This window comes from Phaseolus vulgaris, chromosome 8 (genome assembly GCF_000499845.2).
Source record: "Phaseolus vulgaris cultivar G19833 chromosome 8, P. vulgaris v2.0, whole genome shotgun sequence".
NCBI lineage: Eukaryota > Viridiplantae > Streptophyta > Magnoliopsida > Fabales > Fabaceae > Phaseolus > Phaseolus vulgaris.
In genome coordinates, this window is record NC_023752.2 from 14,195,473 (window position 1) to 14,214,301 (window position 18,829).

Consider the following 18,829-nt stretch of genomic DNA (forward strand, 5'->3'; position numbering starts at 1 on the left):
GGAACCTTTGAATTTTTAATTTTAATTTGGTGAAAGCTTTATCAGCTGTCACAGGCCACATAAATTTCTGTTTATGCGATTCAACCGGTTGTTTTTATCAGCAGTTAATAAAACAACTTAAAACAGATATAAGTGAGATTAGGGAAAGAGAGAATCACACAAACAGATTTATACTGGTTCACTCTTACACCAAGAGCTACATCCAGTCCCCAGAAACCACTGGGTATTTCACTGTGCAATCAACCACATATTACAAACCACACACACCAAAGAAGTGGTCTTAAACCCCTCAAGAACACACACTTCCTTTGGCACTCACAACACACCACAGATCAGAAGACCCTCTAACTCTGTGCAACAACAGTTCTTTACAGAAATACAAATCAAAGAGAGAAAAGGAATTATCACACCTGAAACAGATTCAATTCAAAAATTACACAATAGTCTTATTCCACTCTTAGACAAGTCAAATTAAAGCTTGATGTAAATCTTTGAGAAAAAATTATTTCAAAAGATTAATCTGATATCTTACTACCAGAAGCATAAAACAAATTGTTTTAAACTCCAACAAGGCAATTAAAACATTTAATGAAGGACCCAAATCAGTTTTAAGTCAATTAAAACAGATTTACCAAACTTAACAAATTCTGTTAAGAATTTTCAAAAAACAATCGGTTTAAATGTCGAAACAACCGATTGAATTGGATTGACAGCAAAGTCGACCAATTTCAAGCTTTGTCAAAACCTGTTTCAAAAACACTAAGTGTGAAACAACCGATTGAAATGATAAAACAACTAGTTATTTTCCAATTCTTTATAAAAACACTTTTTTTCAAAAGGATTTGATTTAAATAAACTTTGGATCCCAACTAAGAGTGAATTTACAAATTCAAACTACCCATAACCCACACACACAATCAACAATAAGCCTTCAAGCAATCCTCACATATTTGGAGACATCAAAGCTCTTGTTCAACAATCTTGTAGTGTAGGACTGTAAATTAAAATATCATAAAAAAACTAGGAAAAATCATCTTAAATAGGGTTGAAGAAGATCATTCATAGCTGGTTGAAATGTAGAGGGCGCATTAGTCAAGTCGAATGGCATGACTAAGAATTCGTAATGCCCATTAGTGGTCCGAAAAGTTGTCTTGTGAGTATTTTTTTTTTGGGTGACTCAAATTTGGTGATACCTTGACCATAAATCAATCTTAGTGAAAACTGTAGCTGAACCTAATTCATCGAGCAATTCATCGATGGTAGGTATTGGAAAGCAATCATGGATAGTGGCTGCATTTAAGGCTCTATAGTCAACACACAAGGGTTGTTGTTGGGTTTAATGAAACCATCTTGCAACATTTCATGAATGAGGTTGGTGATAGTTTCCTTGTGGAAGTGTGGATATCGATATGGTTTAACATTGACCGGAGGGGTGTGTGGGAGAATGGGTATGTGATGGTCATGTGGCATTGGTGGGGGTAAGTCGTGGGGTATTTGAAAAATTGTGTGATGTTGTAGGAGAATGGCTTGTATGGAGAAAGGTAAGAAATAAAATGGTGAAGATGGGTTGTAAGTTGCTTCCTAAAGGGATTGGGGATGATGATGGGCTATCATTTGAGAGTAGGTGAAGGGATGCAATGGAGTTGGTAGAGAGATATTGACAAAACTGGTGGTAGGATGTTTAGGTGGGAGGAGGTGGTTGCGTCTTGTAGAGTGACAAGTTAGTTTTGGTGGTTGAAGGTGATGTTAGGGATGGAGAAATGTGCCTTAATAGGTCTTAGGGTACGCAACCATTCAATACCCAACACTACATTAGCTCCTTCAATGTGTACGAGATAAAAAGGAATGGTAAAAGTTGAAGTTTGTAATGAAATGTCAACCGAAGGACAAATGCCTATGCATTAGATAAAGGCGCCATTGCCGACCATCATGGATAAGGATGGGCTAGGTTTAATGGGTAAGTGGAGGTGGTGAGCAATACGGGGTTGTAATTATATTATGGGAGCTGTCAGAGTCAATAAGAACAGTTACTAGAAGGTTGTGAATTATTCCAGTGAATTTCAGGGTTTGAAGAGATGTATTACCAAATAGGACATGTGGTGATAAATGAAAATGTATGGTTTCTGGACACTTAATAGTGGTGGATGGTTCCTCCAAAGGATCTGGGGGTGGTTTTGGATCATCCAACAGCAACAGGAACCGAGAAGGTGTGCATTTGTATCCCAAGATAAACTTTTCATCGCAATTATAACATAAACCCTGTGCGTGACGCTCTTATAGTTGAGTTGGTGTGAGATGTTTAATGGGTAGGAAATTTGGTGAGTGGTGGTCTAGATTGGTTCTTGTGGTTGATGATTGGAAAGAATTGTTGGTAGGGTTGGAGTTGTGAACTTGAAAAAAGCATGGGATTTTGGGTTTGGAATCATGGTATTTATCTTCAATGAGTTTAGCGAGGCCAATGGCTTGAAATATTGAGTATGGGTTGAGGATGGACAATTCTCTACAAATATTTAGGTGGAGACCCGAGATAAAGCAGTTGAGAATAATATATGGGGTGGGACCCACCGTGCAGTTACAGAGTTTTTCAAAACGTGATTGGTATTCTATTACCGTGGTGAGTTGTTGGAGTTTGAAGAGTGATGCTTGACGCTTGGTGTATGTTGAAAGCCCAAAGTGGAGTTCAAGGGCACGAGTGAAGGATACCCAGTCTGTGGCAAGGTTGTTCTAGTGCAACTATTTAAACCAGTTGACTGCTTCGCCTTTCATGTGAAAAACGACCATAGATATCCTTTGTGTTAGAATATGTGGCCTTAAACGAGAGGGGGGTGAATTGTTTAAAGGGCGTTTTTGAAAACTTTTTCAGCTAGAACAAAATCCTTTGTATGAAACTCAATCAGAAATTCAGTTAGCCAAGATATAAAGCACAAAACAGCAAAGCACCAGAAAAACAATCGGTTGTTTTTTCGAAACAATCGGTTGTTTATACCAGCAAAGCAATAACAACTGAATTTAAATGAGTTTAAGGGAAGAAAGAGATACACAAACAGTTTATACTGGTTCACTCTTAAACCAAGAACTACATCCAGTCCCCAGAATCCACTGGGCAATCCACTAAGCAATCAATACAGATTACACACAAAACCACCAAAGAAGTGACCTTAAACCCTTCAAGAAACACATTTCCTTTGGCATAGCACACACCAAGAATGTTGATCTTGACAACCTTAAGAGCACACAACACTCCTTGGCTACAACACCAGAAATTACAAAGAATTCAAAACGAATTACATTTGTTTACAGAACAAATTGAAATCAATGCAGATGTAATCGTATTCCACTCTCTCTTGAGAAAACCAAAGCTGAAAAGTGAATGTTCAAAACTTGAAAGCAATCTTTCACAACTGAAAAACTCAAATTTGTTTTTCTTGTTTGTTATAAAACATAAACAAACTATTTATAGCTTTCAAAGATTGGTCAAACCATTTAATACAGGAGTGTATTCAGTTGAAAATCATTTAAAGCACACTCAACTAACAAAACAGAATTCTGTTAGGGTTTTCAAACAAACAATCTATTGAAATCACGAAACAATCGATTGTTTTGGTTTGACAGCAAGTCAACCAACCAAAACAGTTTTCAACCTTTTCAAAAACACCTAAGAGTAAAACAATTGATTGTTTCGACAAAACAACAGGTTGTTTTTCACTTAGTTTGAAAAGCACTTTAATCTTAAAAGATTTTAAAAACACTTTAGCTTTAGATTCAACGAAGAGTGGGTTACACAAATAAACTACCCAGATCATATCCTAAACACAGCAGCAACTCCAGCCTTGCATCAAACACATGGATTTGGATTCTTTAAAGCCTTTGATCACTCTTGATCAACACTTTGTTCAACGGGAATCTGATAAAATGCAAAATATTGTTTGGTTTGAAATAGCTAGACCAAGGGATCTGAGCCCTCAAAGAATGTAGTTGTAACTTAGGTGGTCTATTATTGGTAGGGGGTGGTGGTTGGAATTTTTTATGATTGTTAGGGTTAGGAATGGCTTGATGAACATGGATATGGGAATTGATAATGAGAGGTGTTATGGTCGCGAGTGCTGGGACAGGATTTCTTCGGTTGGGTAAATTTGGTGGTTTGGGTGAGGTATAATATGGTCTAAGAAAAGGGTGAGAGTGTATTGAATGGAGTCGTTTTTGGCTTCCATGGTGGTTTGGCGATTTTGGTGTTCATCCAGCTGGAATTGAATGGCAGAGAGACGTTCCTGAATGGAGTTTAGTGTGTCCTCTAGGTCTTTTGTTTGGGGTTTGGGAGGCATGACAAGGGTAATGAAAGCACCAATGACAGGTTTTTGATACAGTCACATTAAAACCCTAAAGCTAAGGTAGATAAGATTCAATGAAACAAAATTATTCTCTGTATTCATTCACGGCATTGGTACTAAAATAGGGTTTAGAAAGGGTCATAATGGGCTTTACCCTTGTAAGCAACATTACATTAAAACTGAAAGCAATTAAATTAAAGAACCTTATAGGCCCATTAAACTAAGAAGTCTATCTGGCGTCTGGGCATGTTGGTGTTGTTGGATCTGGTGTAACACAAAGTGACTCTTATTTAATTGTCAAGTCACTAATTTAAATTTAAGATGTGAAACCTCCATCTACACATAAAGTTTGCCCAGTGATGTATGATGCAGCGGGAAGACAAAGAAAAGCAACGAGTGATGATACTTCGTTGGCCTCTCCTATACGACGAGAAGGTATTTTAGCCGTAACATTATCATCATATTCTTTCGATCCAACTTTTTCCTGAGAGAACAACAATTACTATGATATCAACATATGAGAAAAAAAAAACATAATTAATGGTAACATATGGGTCAAATAGAAATTGCACACTTAATATCATTTAACAGATAACACAAAGTTCTACAAGTAATGATCAATGTTTCATAAGATATGAAGTTTGATTATATAAACATATATTAATAAAGGTAGGTTATGTTTAGGGTAGGTTAGAGGTTTATCCACCTGAAAGCCAACACATATGACACTACCTTTTCCTTAAAAAATTAATACAATAAATTTGTAGGTCTTCTTCATTACATTATATTTTTTTTATTCAATGTAAAACTTAAACTCGTAATGTATTTCTAAGAAGGTATATACCTATACATTGAAGTTAGAATTAATGTGTATTGGTCTCTATGTTACCTAATAAATAAATTATTAGCACGAGGGTAAGCATATTGAAGAAGAAGCACATTGAAAAAGGTGTACTTGAATCTAAGTATGGTGGTTAGAGATTAGAGAATCCATGTGGTGGAGAGATCTAAGAAAAGTATGGAACCTAGAGGAATGGGATAATGATTTTGAAGACAAAGGAAAATGGGTGTTAGGTGATAGAAAGAAATTAGGTTTTGGGAGGATACGGGGGTGGATAACGAATATCTAATGTATAAATTTCCTAGATTATTCTTGGTTTCTACAGATAGGAAGTAACTTGTCACAAGTTGGAGAATGAAATAACAATAGTTGGATATGAAAACTGAGATGAGGAAGGGGACATTTCGTGTGGGAAGCAAGACAAGTTGAACAATAGATGCAGTGTTTGGAGGAGGTCAGTGAAGGAGGAAGAAGAAACATATGACAAGTGGACTTTGAGGGATGTTGACACAATGGATTTCACTGTGAAATCAACATATAATTCCCTAAAGTTTGAAAAACAAGTTGAATAAGGGCCTGTCTTTGTAAGATTTTGAAAGTTAAAGATTTTTCCTTTGACACAAGTTATAGCCTATAGGGTGTTACATAATAAAATAGTCATTAAGGATAATCTCTTGAGATGTGATATAGTCTTAAAAAGTAGCCTTTGCATCATGTGCAATGAGGAAGAGGAGACAGTAAACCATCTTTTCTTCGAGTGTAAGGTATCTTGGAGAATATGGAGTTTGTGTTTTGTGTGGCTAAGAGTTTTATCGGTCAACCATTACGATGCAAAGATGTATTTCATGAAGTTTGTGCCAGCAGGTATGAAGGGAGTATATGGAACATAGAAATATTTGTATTTTTAAGAATGAGAGAGTAGATCATATAGAAGTTTTCATTGTGACACAAAGAAAAATGGATTACGATTAAGAAAAGGTTGATAGACTTTACATATTCAGAATGGTGCATGGAACCCATGATTTGTATGAAATATCTGAAAATATGATTTAAGTGAATCTTCAGTCTAACTATTTTTCGAAGATGGAAGGTTTGTTGTGTTTTTCTTTACAGGTTTATGATTGAAAAGCCATCAGATGGCCTTGAAGAGTACATTGTTACTCGGTTGGTATATAATGAAACAAAATGCTGAAAAAAGGCCTTAATAATGAAGAAGGAATGGTCGCAGGTTGGGTAATAGGGTGAGGTGGACCCCGTGTGCAAGTAAGTTAAATATGCCAACACGTGTGTCTATAGAGGGTGCCCGTTGGTAATATGGTGAGAAAGTTTAAGGATAGCAAATGATTCCTCTTATGCTTCATGCCCATGGATTAGACTATGGTCTCTCAGTAGTCAAAAGGGGATTTTTCTTTTCCCTGGTTTTTGGATTTGATGAAGAAGGTTGTGCATGAAGCTTGTTACTAGTTTTGACTAGATATAGTTTAGACTTTTACATGCTTCTTTATTGTAGTTTGGTTTTTGATTATATGGTCATGCAATGCTAATTGAATTTTTTATAAGTTAAATGAAAAGCAGATATACCTTCATTTTTATTATATAAGGATTTTGAAACTCTTAAAATGTTTTTATAATTATATTTATTTATTGTTAATAAAAAAAGTATTTTACTTTAATGTTTTAAAAATTTATGTAATCCAACTATAACCAATTCAGTGTCTATTTTTAATTGAACATGATCCAAATTTACAATACTAATTTGCATCTTTCTCTTAATTTAATTGGGGAATTCACGTGCAACTTATTTCTACATTATCAACTGGATTGTTTCAAAGATATCATAAGTGAACTTTTCGTTCTCTGACGGATGTTTAGAATATTTAGTATGTATGTATTCGATTTAATGTTTTTTCTTTAACTGGTAGTACTGGAGAAAACAGTAGGAAAAGACAGTAGGAGAATATTTATGATGTGTAGGTTAAAAGATACTTTTGTTATGAAAGTTTGACCACCCCTTAAGTTGATCCATTTAATTTAGTTGTTTCTTGCTGATAAAAAAAATCAATATCTATTTCATATATTAAAACATACCCTGATAGAATCTAAGAGTGGAGTCCAAATTGGTCCCGGTGCTACAGCATTTGCACGAATGTTATCCTTTGCCCACTCCAATGCCACGTTCTTGGTAAATTGATTCATGGCTCCTGAATTAAACTATATATTCAGATAAAATATCTTCTACCACCCATTTCATTCACATCAACAAGTTAGATTCTGAAAATTACATGAAAACAAATTACTATGTATATACCTTTACTGGCTGAATAGGCAGATAAAAGTGGAATAGCTTGTACACCTGCAATGGATGAAATAAATACAATGTTCCCAGATCCAGATTCTTTAAGAAGTGGGTGTGCAAGTTGACACAAATGAAAAGCAGACTCAAAATTGGTAGCCATCACAGTTGATATATCTTCAGCCGTGTGATCTATTATTCCTTTTGCCATGTCTACCCCTGCATTGTTCACCTAAAAGAGAACCACATATGAAATCATCTCAAATACAAATATACTAATCTTAAATCTTGCTTCAGAATGTTTGTTTGGATGAGTGGTTGAATCTTACTAGAATGTTAAGCTTGCCCTGAAAGATGGAGGAAACAGTTTCCATGAGTGTTTGGCGTTGGTGGCGATGTGAGACATCACAGACTGAACCAGTGACGTTGAAGCCCTTCTTTTTCCACTCTTCTAAACACCTATTAATATCTTCTTCCTTTCGTGAACATACATGAATGCTTGCTCCAAATTCTGCCAATTCCTCCACGATCGCATGCCTAATCAAGAATAAACAAGAGAAAGTAAAGAACTGAACAAAAGGAAATTATGCGTGAAGTATGTTACCAACCCAATCCCTCGGGTGCCTCCTGTCACAAGAGCTGTCATGCCATCAAGTGACCATCTTTTGTCCTTTATGCTGCTCAACTTTGGTTCCCCCATTTTTGTTTCTAATCCAACACTTCCACAAAATGGAAAATAGATGTGTTGAGAAGCAGAAAGAAAAGCTCAAAGATACTCTTTATATATGCATGTTCAAGTTCTGTAGCACTTTGTGGCTGTCTGTGATTTTAAGCTTATCGCCATATACAATTAATCAGCCACAGCTACCTGTTCTTATGTCAATAAATTTTAATAAATTTTAAAATATTAAATTTGAATTATATTAGATGGGTAAAAATATTAAATCTTTCACGTTTATTAAAAACATTGTAGATTTCATATTTGTTTTTCCAGTCTTGTAAAGACGTATCATATTGGTTTGATAAGCATATGTGGACAGCTGTCCCAAATTCTGCTAAATCCTCCACAATGCCATGGTTTATATATTCAAACAGAAAAAATACAATTTTTTATTGAAGTGAGAGAAAGAAAATTAAGGCATACGTATGAGGAATTAATGAAGGAGGATCTTATTTAAAAAATTTATTGTGTCCTTATTAGTTGGGTACATGTGAAAAATTGTATTCATCTCCATGGATATGTGTATTTTCTGTGGACTAAGGTGGAAACAACTTTCCATTTTTTTTGATATCTTTCCGATCATAAATGGTGTTTAGAATTTATGCAATATAAATAGATGGGGTTAGTTTCGTAAACCATTTGCTTTGAAGGAACACTTTGAACAATTTCACTGTACTTAGTTCAGCAAATAAGGTAATAAGTTGTGGAAATGAGTGTGGGTCTCAATCATCTGGTGCATTTGGAAACACAGGAATGAGATAGTTTTTTTAATCAAGCAAAAGTGGATGCAAGTGAAGTCTTCTCACTGGTTCAAGTGCAGTCGTGAGCTTAGTTAAAAAACGAGGTTTCAAGGGTGTTTTTCTCTTTCTCAGACTGGACCAAAAGTCCAATTACTTGTATTAACATGGTAGCGTATCATTGATATTTGTGTAGTTAAAGAGGTTGAATACCTGTTCCAAACTCTTATTTAGGTTTGCAGTCGTTATAGGATTCTTAAAGAAGCTGTTTGGAATCTTTTTCGTATAAGAGTTGAGGAACCCCTCTGTATTTCCTTATTATTTAATTTATTTTGTTTGGCTATTAAAAAAATGTAAAAAAATGTATTGGCATATTTTATTTTATATTTATAGGTACATCTGAATTTTTTTTTAATAAAAGTTAAATATGTTTTTAAAAATAAATTGAAGTTCATAATATAAATAAAAATTATAAATTTATAATATCAAATTCTATTTTTTCTATATTTAGTATGTATTTGGTATTTTACTCTTTAGACTCCGAATCTTTTTTACTATATTTATATTGGAGTAGTTGTGTTATGGAATGATGATCTTTTATATTAAAGTAGTAAGTCATGTTATTATGTAAAATTTTCTTAAGGTTCATTGATTATCTAACAGTTTAAAAGTGTTTGGTAAAATAAAATCATCTATGACCAATTTATATGTTTTCTTCATTGTGGCTATTTTCAGAGTTTTCAATAGTATCAATTTAAATCTATATTTTCTAAAAACTTACTATAATATTAATATAATAATATGTAAATAAATTAATATCATTTAAATATTAAGAAAATATAATTAAATTATAATTAAATAATATTAAAAATTAACATTACAGTTTCAGTGATACGGAAAAAGTAATTGTATACAATTACAAACTAGACATAAAATTGGTGATTTTTTTTTTAATTTTATTGCTAAAGTAATGAGTGTAAAAATCAACCGTTGAATTTATATTTTACTGTAAATATATTTTTTGATAATTTTTTTTGGTATATTACTGTTTGCATATGGTTCCTCTCAAGTGTATATACATAGAGACAACTGCAAATCTATGCAATACTTAAATGAAGAAAATAAAATAAAAAAATTGTCTGTGAAAAAAAAGTAAAAAATCCAAACAATTTTTTTAAAAAAAAAAATTAATATATGATTTGGTGGCCTTTAAGTTTTTTTTATACAAAAAAAACTTTAGTTTTAACAAAAGAAAATAACAATAATAGAAATAAATTATTCTAAGAATTAAAAAAAGAGAATAATAAAGTATAAATGAAAAAGGAAGAAGAATGGAGAAGTATATGCACGTGAAATTACTCCTACCCTTTCAGATGATGGAGCAGTGACACTTGGATCCAAAAAATGCACTTTGTTTGAAGTTGATGCTAAAACTGGATCAATCGTTAAAATCTATGCGATGTCTGATCCTGTTAATGCTTCTGCACCTTGGAGTGATGGGAGACAAAGTTACTGTAGGTCATACGGTGAAGAGAAATTAAATACAGATTGAAAATCTGGATTTTCTAGATTTTAAAATCCATTTAAGTAAAATGAATATCTGATCCATAAAATGTGGATCATTATAAAAACTAAATTTAAACAAATGGATATTAAATGGATTGGATCAATGTAAAAATAGAGCAGTTTTATTATAATTGGATTTTTTTCCCAATCTTAATGTAAATAATGGTTGTGGTGCGGTTTAAATAAAAAAAAAAAGTGATAAATAGAGGATTGAAGTTTTAATGAGTGAAAATTCGTGATTGGAAGGAAATGAAAGGAGGTTTGCACATGAGTAGGCACATACCTGTATATATGGAAAAAGAGAAGTGATATTTGATTGCATGTTTCTTAATGTTGAACTGATGTTCTGGCTTTTGAGATAAGAATTGGTTAGTTGAATTAAGAAAAAGATGTGTAAAGAATCCAACTTAGCAAAACTTGCCCAAATGAAATAGAATACTATTTCTTCCTTTTTCTTTTCCTCTTTCCCTAATCATCCTTGCGTCATACTTTTTCTCTAAAACTTAAATAATCAACATTGTTAACTACTTTAACACGCCTATACCTAATATATCTATTACATTTATTTTGCTTTAAATATCAGTTTTTTAAACATCTCATTCATATGTTTATTTTGTCTTTTTTAGTTTATCTCGATCTTATGATATGTAAATACTCTCATAAAAGTATAACTTATTTTTCTTTTTATCTTCAATTTTGGGTACATCATTTTTATCTTTCAAACCTACTTGTTTGAATGTTTGAGAATACTTCAATTCAGGATTCTTGAGTCCAACAATAATTTCCACTAGTTTTTCTTTGATATTATGATCACGGACGAGTGAAACTGGATCTATAAATCATTGAGGGTAAGAGATATGGCTCAACTAACTAAAGCTGGACTGCCATGAAATATGTGTCCAACTTATTTTGTTTCTCATGTCATCTAAAAGACTAAATAATTAATGACAAACAAAAGAAAAGCAGTAGTGCTAGAATAGAATGCTTGAAACAAGTAAAGCATATAGTACACGCATGTGAAGAGGAGAGACACAAAAGTAATTTTTCTTTTTGGTAGAGATAAGTAACTTTTAACTACATAATCATTTTTTTTTAATCTAAGGGTATATATTGTGTTTGGTTAGTTTTCTTTAAATCCATGTTAAGCCAAAACTTCTGAGTCAAAAATTTAAAACACATACCTTAAAAATAGGAATCTAAACTCCTTGATAAATTTCTGATTTCAGTCATTGAGTTATCACTTTGAAAGTTATTTACTTGGAATTGGTCCATACCAAATATTATACTTTTTTTGACTCTGGTACATTGCAGTATTGTGAACCCAGTTTACCAAAAAGAAAAATAAAAAATAAGGTGGTATTGCTTTATAAGCAACATGGGAAGTTCCATTTCTTCCACTATATATGCTCCATCTTCATGCCTAAGGTGAAGTAATATTCAGCTTTCAATTTTGGGACATTGTCAACCAAATGTTGGTTTAGTACTCATTTACATTTCGTGTGTAATCATGACTTGAGTATGTTGCCTGTTAGAACTGTTCAAAAAGCCATCAAACACTTCCCTTTGGCTGAATAAATGCTAATTGGTTTAAGGTTTAGCAGACTGAAGTTAGTCCATACAGCTGCTGAAGCAGCACTTTAAGGACCATGATCAAATATCCCTACAAGCAATTTTAGTCACAAATGATTAAATTTGTACTCAATTATTTCTTGGTGCATAATCAGTGCAAGTGATCAATAAGAAAAGCAATTCTGAATCCAAAACATTAAATGATACCAAATATATGATAAGATGGGATGCACTTCAAAATTGAGTAAAACATTTAAAATAGAAGACTAAATTTATACCCATAACATTTAAAATTGTATTGTTGCTACCCATATTGTACACTTCCAATTGCAACTTTTCATGGCACAGCCAAAACTTTAAACCTCATAACATGTCAGAGTAACTTCTCCACAAGTTACTCGTACCAAATTAAAGAATTACGAAGGCCTCAACACTTCACGGTTCTCCTAATCCAGATCCTTGTCAAAAGAAAATATGTGAAAATTTATATACAAGATATTATATACAAAGGTTGGATCTGAATTTTTGCCAAAAATATAAAGATATCTATATAGAAGCATGACATGAGAACCTCAAATCATAGTCAAAGTGGACCAAGAAACAAGTTTTTATTGCATATTCGTGAGGTGAATTCTATATTTCAAGTGTGTATCTATCGTATTTCGTTGTTATCATGGTCTTAGATGATTATTAGAATAATTTATTTTTTTATATAACTTAACCTCTTTAGATACGTTAAGTAGTTTGTTATTATAGAGAATTTAAGTGAGCATCATTGATTTTATATGATCTTAAATGAATATTAGAATAATTTATTTTTATTATATAACTTAACCTCTTTAGATAGGTTAAGTAGTCAGTTATTACAAGGAGTTTAAGTGAGCACCATTGTCTTTTATTTGTTCTAATATTATAATCCTCATTCTACAGTCAGTCAAATCGAACAGAGAGTTGAATTTTCTTTTGTTCTGGTTTTTCCCTTAGGAAATGGCATGGGTAGATTGGCCATTTTTTTTTAATTTCACATGGCTATTATTCAAATTCATTCTTATGTGTTAAAAGAATACTTACTAAATAATTAGCAGCAATATATAATCAAATATTACTCTTTAAAAAAATATGAGAATAAGAATGAAATATAAATTTATATTCACCACACATAAATATAAAAATAAATATATTTTTGTCTTTTTATTAATGATGTATCAATCATCTTGGCTTGAACAGATCTCATTTCAATGGATAAATCTTGTATGGACATTCCTAGAAATACACCTGAATATATGGAAGGATTGAATAAATTTTTGGACTTTGCATTGCTAATAATGGTGTGAGGGGGAAGATAATATATATGTCCATATCAGAAGTACAACTTTAACAAATGACAGTGTCGTAAAATAGTGTGTGAGCACTTGATTGTTAAACCTTTTCCAATGGAGAGAGAACAAGAGTAAATGTGATTGATGATGAAGCACGTGTAATGCCGCAAGATAATGAAAGAATTTTTCCTTATGATCCAATGTGTGATATGGTTAATGATGCATTTGGGTGTCATCAATATAACAATGACATGGTGGATGATAGGGAAATGAGTGCAAAGTCAAGTCATATTTTGAATGATATTGGAGATTTTTTTGAGTTAATGCAAGATGATCAAGAGAGTTTATGAATATTCCTTTTCAGATGTGATGCTCTAATGTACCGCACGTAATCGCACGTAATCGTAATGAAGAAAGGGAGGTTTTGATGAACCCTAATTATAGAGAAAAATAAATATAAAAGAAACTTTTATTCACTTGTTTATTAGAGAGTACAATACATGGTGTATATATAAGAAAAAGATTAAGACCTAGCTGAAACAGAAAAGGAAAGTTGGGCCAAACAAACAAAGCCCAATAATTTAAAATAGAAAATTAAATATATTAACACCCCTCAAGCTGGGGAGTAGATATTTGTTAGGCCCAGCTTGGATTTGAGAGTAAAGAATTGTGCGGAAGCAAGGGGCTTGGTGAATATGTCAACAATTTGCATTGCAGAAGTAATGGGCAGTAGTTTGAGGAGACCAAAGTTAAGTTTTTCAGGAACTAGGTGGCAATCAATTTCGATGTGCTTGGTTTGTTCATGAAAAACTTGATTGGAAGCTATTTGAAGGGCAGATTTGTTGTCATAGTACAGGGTTGCAGGCTGGGAGAGAGGAAGATGTAAATCCTAAAGGAGGTAAGACAACCATTGTAACTCACATGTGGTGGTGGCAAGGGCTCTATACTCGGCTTCAGAGGAGCTGCGGGAGATAGTTGGCTGCTTCTTTGATTTCCATGATATTAGGGAGTCTCCTAAGTAGATGGAATATCCAGTGACAGATTTGCGTGTGGTAGGACATGTTGCCCAGTCAGAGTCGCTAAAACCACAGAGATGAAGTGAACTAGTGTGAGAAAAATATAGTCCTTCACCAGGGGTTCCCTTGAGGTAACGCAAAAGACGTGAGACAGCTTGCTGATGATGAGTTGTGGGTGCAAATATGAATTGGCTTAAATTGTGGACAGCGAAGGTGATGTCTGATCGCGTGTTGGTTAAGTAAATTAGACGTCCAAGGAGTCTTCTGTATTGAGAAGTGGCATCAGCATCGAGAGGTGAGCCTTGGTTGGGAGAGAGACGGGAGGTGTGAGTCATAGGAGTGGCCACAGGTGCAGAGTCAAGCATGTCAGTTTCTTGAAGGAGATCAAGAGTATACTTGCGTTGACTTAAATGAAGACCAGTACTGTTGCAAGCAATTTCCAGTCCCAAAAAGTAAGTGAGATTACCTAAATTTTTTATCTTGAAGTGATGGTGAAGGGATGCAGTAATTGTATTGATTTCCTCCGTGTCATCACCAGTTAAGACCAAGTCTTCAACATAAACAAGAATAACAATGAGTTTATCATTATTATATTTAAGAAAAAGAGTTTGATCAGCAACAGAAATAGAGTAATTATTTGATAAAAGAAAAGTAGAAAGTTTCGCGTACCATTGGCGACCAGCTTGACGAAGGCCATACAAAGACAGTTGAAGCTTGCAAACATGCTGGGAAGAAGGAAGAGAGAGGCCAGGTGTGGGGGGGGGGGGGTTCATGTATACCTCTTCATGGAGATCACCATGAAGAAATGCATTATTGACATCAAGTTGTTTTAAAATCCAATTTTTGGTAGTGGCAATAGCAAGCAGAAGGCGGAGGGTAGTGAGTTTAGCAACAGGCAAAAATGTCTAAGAAATCAAGTCCTTCAAGTTGGGTGAACCCTTTGGCAACAACTCTAGCTTTGTGGCGCTCAACAGTGCCATCAGAATGGTATTTGATTTTATATACCCATTTACAACCAATAGTTTTCTTTCCTGGAGGAAGAGGGGTAAGTTGACAAGTATTGTTAGCAGCAAGAGCTTGAAGCTCATCTTGCATGACAGATTGTCAAGAAGCATGTTTGGAGGCTTCGTTATATGTCTGAGGTTCAGTTATATGTCTGAGGTTCAGTTATATGTCTGAGGTTCAGGATGAGAATTGATAGAGGAAATAACATTTCTAAAATTGGAAGATAAGGAATTGTAAGACAAGTAATTATGAATAGGATATCTACTACTTACAGTGTTGGTTGCAGTGTGGAAATCTGCAAGATAGGTAGGTTGTCGGTGAGGACGAGTTGATCTTCTTGGAAATTGGGGTGAGATGCTTCCTGGAGATGCAGGCGGTGATAATTATGATGGAGGTGCAATGTTGGATGCAGGAGCAAAGGCACTATTTGTTGGAAGATCATAGGATAATGAGGCTGGTGGAGGGACAGTATTGGGTGCAGGAGTAGAGGCACATGGCTCGACAGGAGGTGCAGTATCAGAAAAAAAAAATCAAAAGCAGAATTATATGCATTAAAAATAGGGAGAGATAAAGTATTAGGGTCCTTAGGCAAGCCACTGTCCAATTTATATGGAAAGTGGTTTTCATGAAAGATTACATGTCTTGATATCTCTATGCTATGAAACTTTAAATTTAAGATAATATAACCTTTTGTATTTTGCGGGAAGCCAAGAAAATTACCTTTGATAGATCTATCATCTAATTTTTTACCTATGTGCAGTAATGGTACTAGCATAACAGAGACAACCAAACACTTTTAGAAAGAAAATGTCATATGGTTTTCCAAACAACTTTTCATGAGGAGTGATGTTATTAAGTAATGGAGTAGGAATAGCATTTATTAAGAAAACAACATGATTTACAGCAAATTCCCAAAAAAATAGGAGGAAGATTTGCTTGAAAAAGTAAAGCCCGGGTTACATTTAGTATGTGTTGATGTTTACGTTCTACAATGCCAGGTGTTTCAACACAAGATTTTTTATGTATAAAAATTCTTGACATAGCATAAAAATAGCAAACTCAACACCATTGTCAGTACGAATCGTTTTGATATTAGTTTTGAAATTATTTTGAACGAAAACAGTGAAGTTAATGATGTGCTGACGCACTTCAGATTTGTTATGCAGCAGAATAACCCAAGTATAACGCGAGTAATCATCAACAATAGTCAAAAAATAACGAAAACCTTGCATAGAAATTATGGAACATGGTCCCCAAATATCAAAGTGTACAAGATCAAAAATAGCAGAGGTAACAATATTACTTAAAGTGAGAGGAAGTTTTCTCTGTTTTGCACGACTACAAGTGTCACATACATGATCAGTATCAACAGTAATAAAAGAGTATCGTTTGCTTAAGACATGTAATCTTTCATGTGAAGGGTGTCCTAGTCTATAATGCCATAGTGTTTTGTCTGTGATATTACAATTAATAAAATGAGCAAAACAATGTGGTTTATAACGACTAGAAGCAGGCAAGGTAGTGACAAGGTACAAGCCAGCGGTGGCTTTAACTGTACCAATCCTCTCTTGGGTGAGATTGTCTTGTATAATGCAGTGGGTTGAAGTGAAAGTTAAAGTGCATTTAAGTTGGTGTGTGAGTTTAGAAACAGATATTAAGTTTAATTGAAAATGAGGCACGTATAACACATCAGACAAATAAAACTTATCAGAAAAACGTACTAAACCAGAATATGTGGCATAAACAGTTTGGCCATTTGGAAGACTAATTAAGACAGGTTTAATTTTAGTATAAGTAGTAAAAACGTTCAAATTGTGACAAACATGATCAGTGGCACCAGAATCAATAATCCAAGATTCTTTTATAGAAGATAGTGAAGAGAGAAACTTACCTGTTGAAGAATGCTCAGTATTGGGGATTTCATCCGTAGAGATGGTGCCGACTTGATTAATTTGAGTGTGAGGGGCAGGATCCTCAAGGTTTTGCTGACGCAAAATGTTGGTAAGGAATTGGCACTGTTGTGATGTAAGTTGAATCCTCTTTACATCCCGTTCTTTAAGAAAAAGCTCAGAAAAAGTGTCAGTAGTAATCATATTATTGGCTTGGGATGTCCAATTGGTGAATTTGTAGCCAGGAGGGAACCCATGCTTTTTATAACAGGTGTCAACAGTGTGGCCAAGACGATTACAAAAAGTGCAGACTTTTCTAGTAAAATAAAACTTTTGAGGTTTTAACATTACCAAAAGGAAAACCCACTTTGCGAAAACAAACAGCCTCAATATGACCATATTTACCACAAAAATTGCATGTAATAGTGTGACTACTATTAAGACTATGAAGACTAGGGTTTTCATTAAACATTGCCTATAAGATTTTTAAAACCAATCAAGATTTTGAAAGAGAATAGAAAAAAAAAAATAACCAAGAACAGCAAAGAGGGAAATAAAAATCAGAGAGAAGCGCAACAAAACTCTTCATTCGAAGAGCTCTGATACCATATTACAATAAATGAAGATGAATATTCCTTGTCTGATGTGATGCTCTAATGTACCGTATGTAATCGCACGTAATCGTAATGAAGAAAGGGAGGTTTTGATGAACCCTAATTGTAGAGAAAAATAAATATAAAAGAAACTTTTATTCACTTGTTTATTAGAGAGTACAATACATGGTGTATATATAAGAAAAACATTAAGACCTAACTGAAACAGAAAAGGAAAGTTGGGCCAAACAAACAAAGTCCAATAATTTAAAATAGAAAATTAAATATATTCTAAACTTTCTTTCTTAATCAAGTTGTATCACATCAAATGTCTGATAAGACAATATCCATGATACTAGAGTTGTTAGAAAATGCCTTTGAGCATACTAAAATTCCGCACTCATTCGTGAAGAAAACGATTAACAAGTTTGGTATTCATTATACTAAAATTGATGATTGTCCGGATGATTGCATGTTGTACTTTAGGAGAAGACGCAAATAGAGATTTTTGCAAGAAATGTAAAACATCTAGATGGTAGGCAAAAAAAGAAGAAGTACAATTACATGTGCTATAGATAACCAAAGCAAAAAGATTTCTGTAAAGGTTTTAAAGTATTTTTCTTTGAAACCATGCTTACAGAGGATGTTTATGTCTTCTAAAATAGATGAGCATATGCGATGACATGCACCAAGAAGATGAAGGCATCTTAAGGCATCCAAGAGATTTTGAATCATGAAAGACATTTGACTTTAAACATCCTCAATTTTCCTCAAACCATCGAAATGTACGACTTGACTTGATTACTGATGGGTTTAATTCATATGACAATTTAAGCACTAATCATAATATTTGGCTAGTTGTACTCATAATGTTCAACCTTCCTCATTGAATGTGTATGAAACAAAATTCATTCATTCTCTTGAATTTTCATGACTAGAATAAATAATATTA

The 18,829-nt window shown here is 33.7% G+C and overlaps 1 protein-coding gene across 3 annotated transcripts; it reads right to left on the reverse strand.

Moving 5' to 3' along the window:
- Positions 1–4,403: 4,403 nt before the first annotated feature.
- On the reverse strand, positions 4,404–8,371 carry LOC137823890 (tropinone reductase homolog). 3 transcript variants are annotated; one of them, XR_011083177.1, is made up of 5 exons: positions 8,071–8,268; positions 7,792–7,999; positions 7,478–7,694; positions 7,258–7,380; positions 4,404–4,812 (listed from the first exon to the last, which is right to left on the reverse strand). XR_011083177.1 is itself a non-coding variant. In XM_068629205.1 (5 exons), exons 1-5 carry the CDS (start codon positions 8,160–8,162, stop codon positions 4,645–4,647), a joined length of 798 nt encoding a protein of 265 aa, XP_068485306.1. In that variant the 5' UTR covers positions 8,163–8,371; the 3' UTR covers positions 4,404–4,644. The 3 variants fall into 3 exon arrangements, 2 of the variants coding, with proteins under 2 accessions (XP_068485306.1, XP_068485308.1); XM_068629205.1 differs by having other exon boundaries at positions 7,258–7,370; positions 8,071–8,371; XM_068629207.1 differs by lacking the exon at positions 4,404–4,812 and having other exon boundaries at positions 7,257–7,380.
- Positions 8,372–18,829: the final 10,458 nt, after the last annotated feature.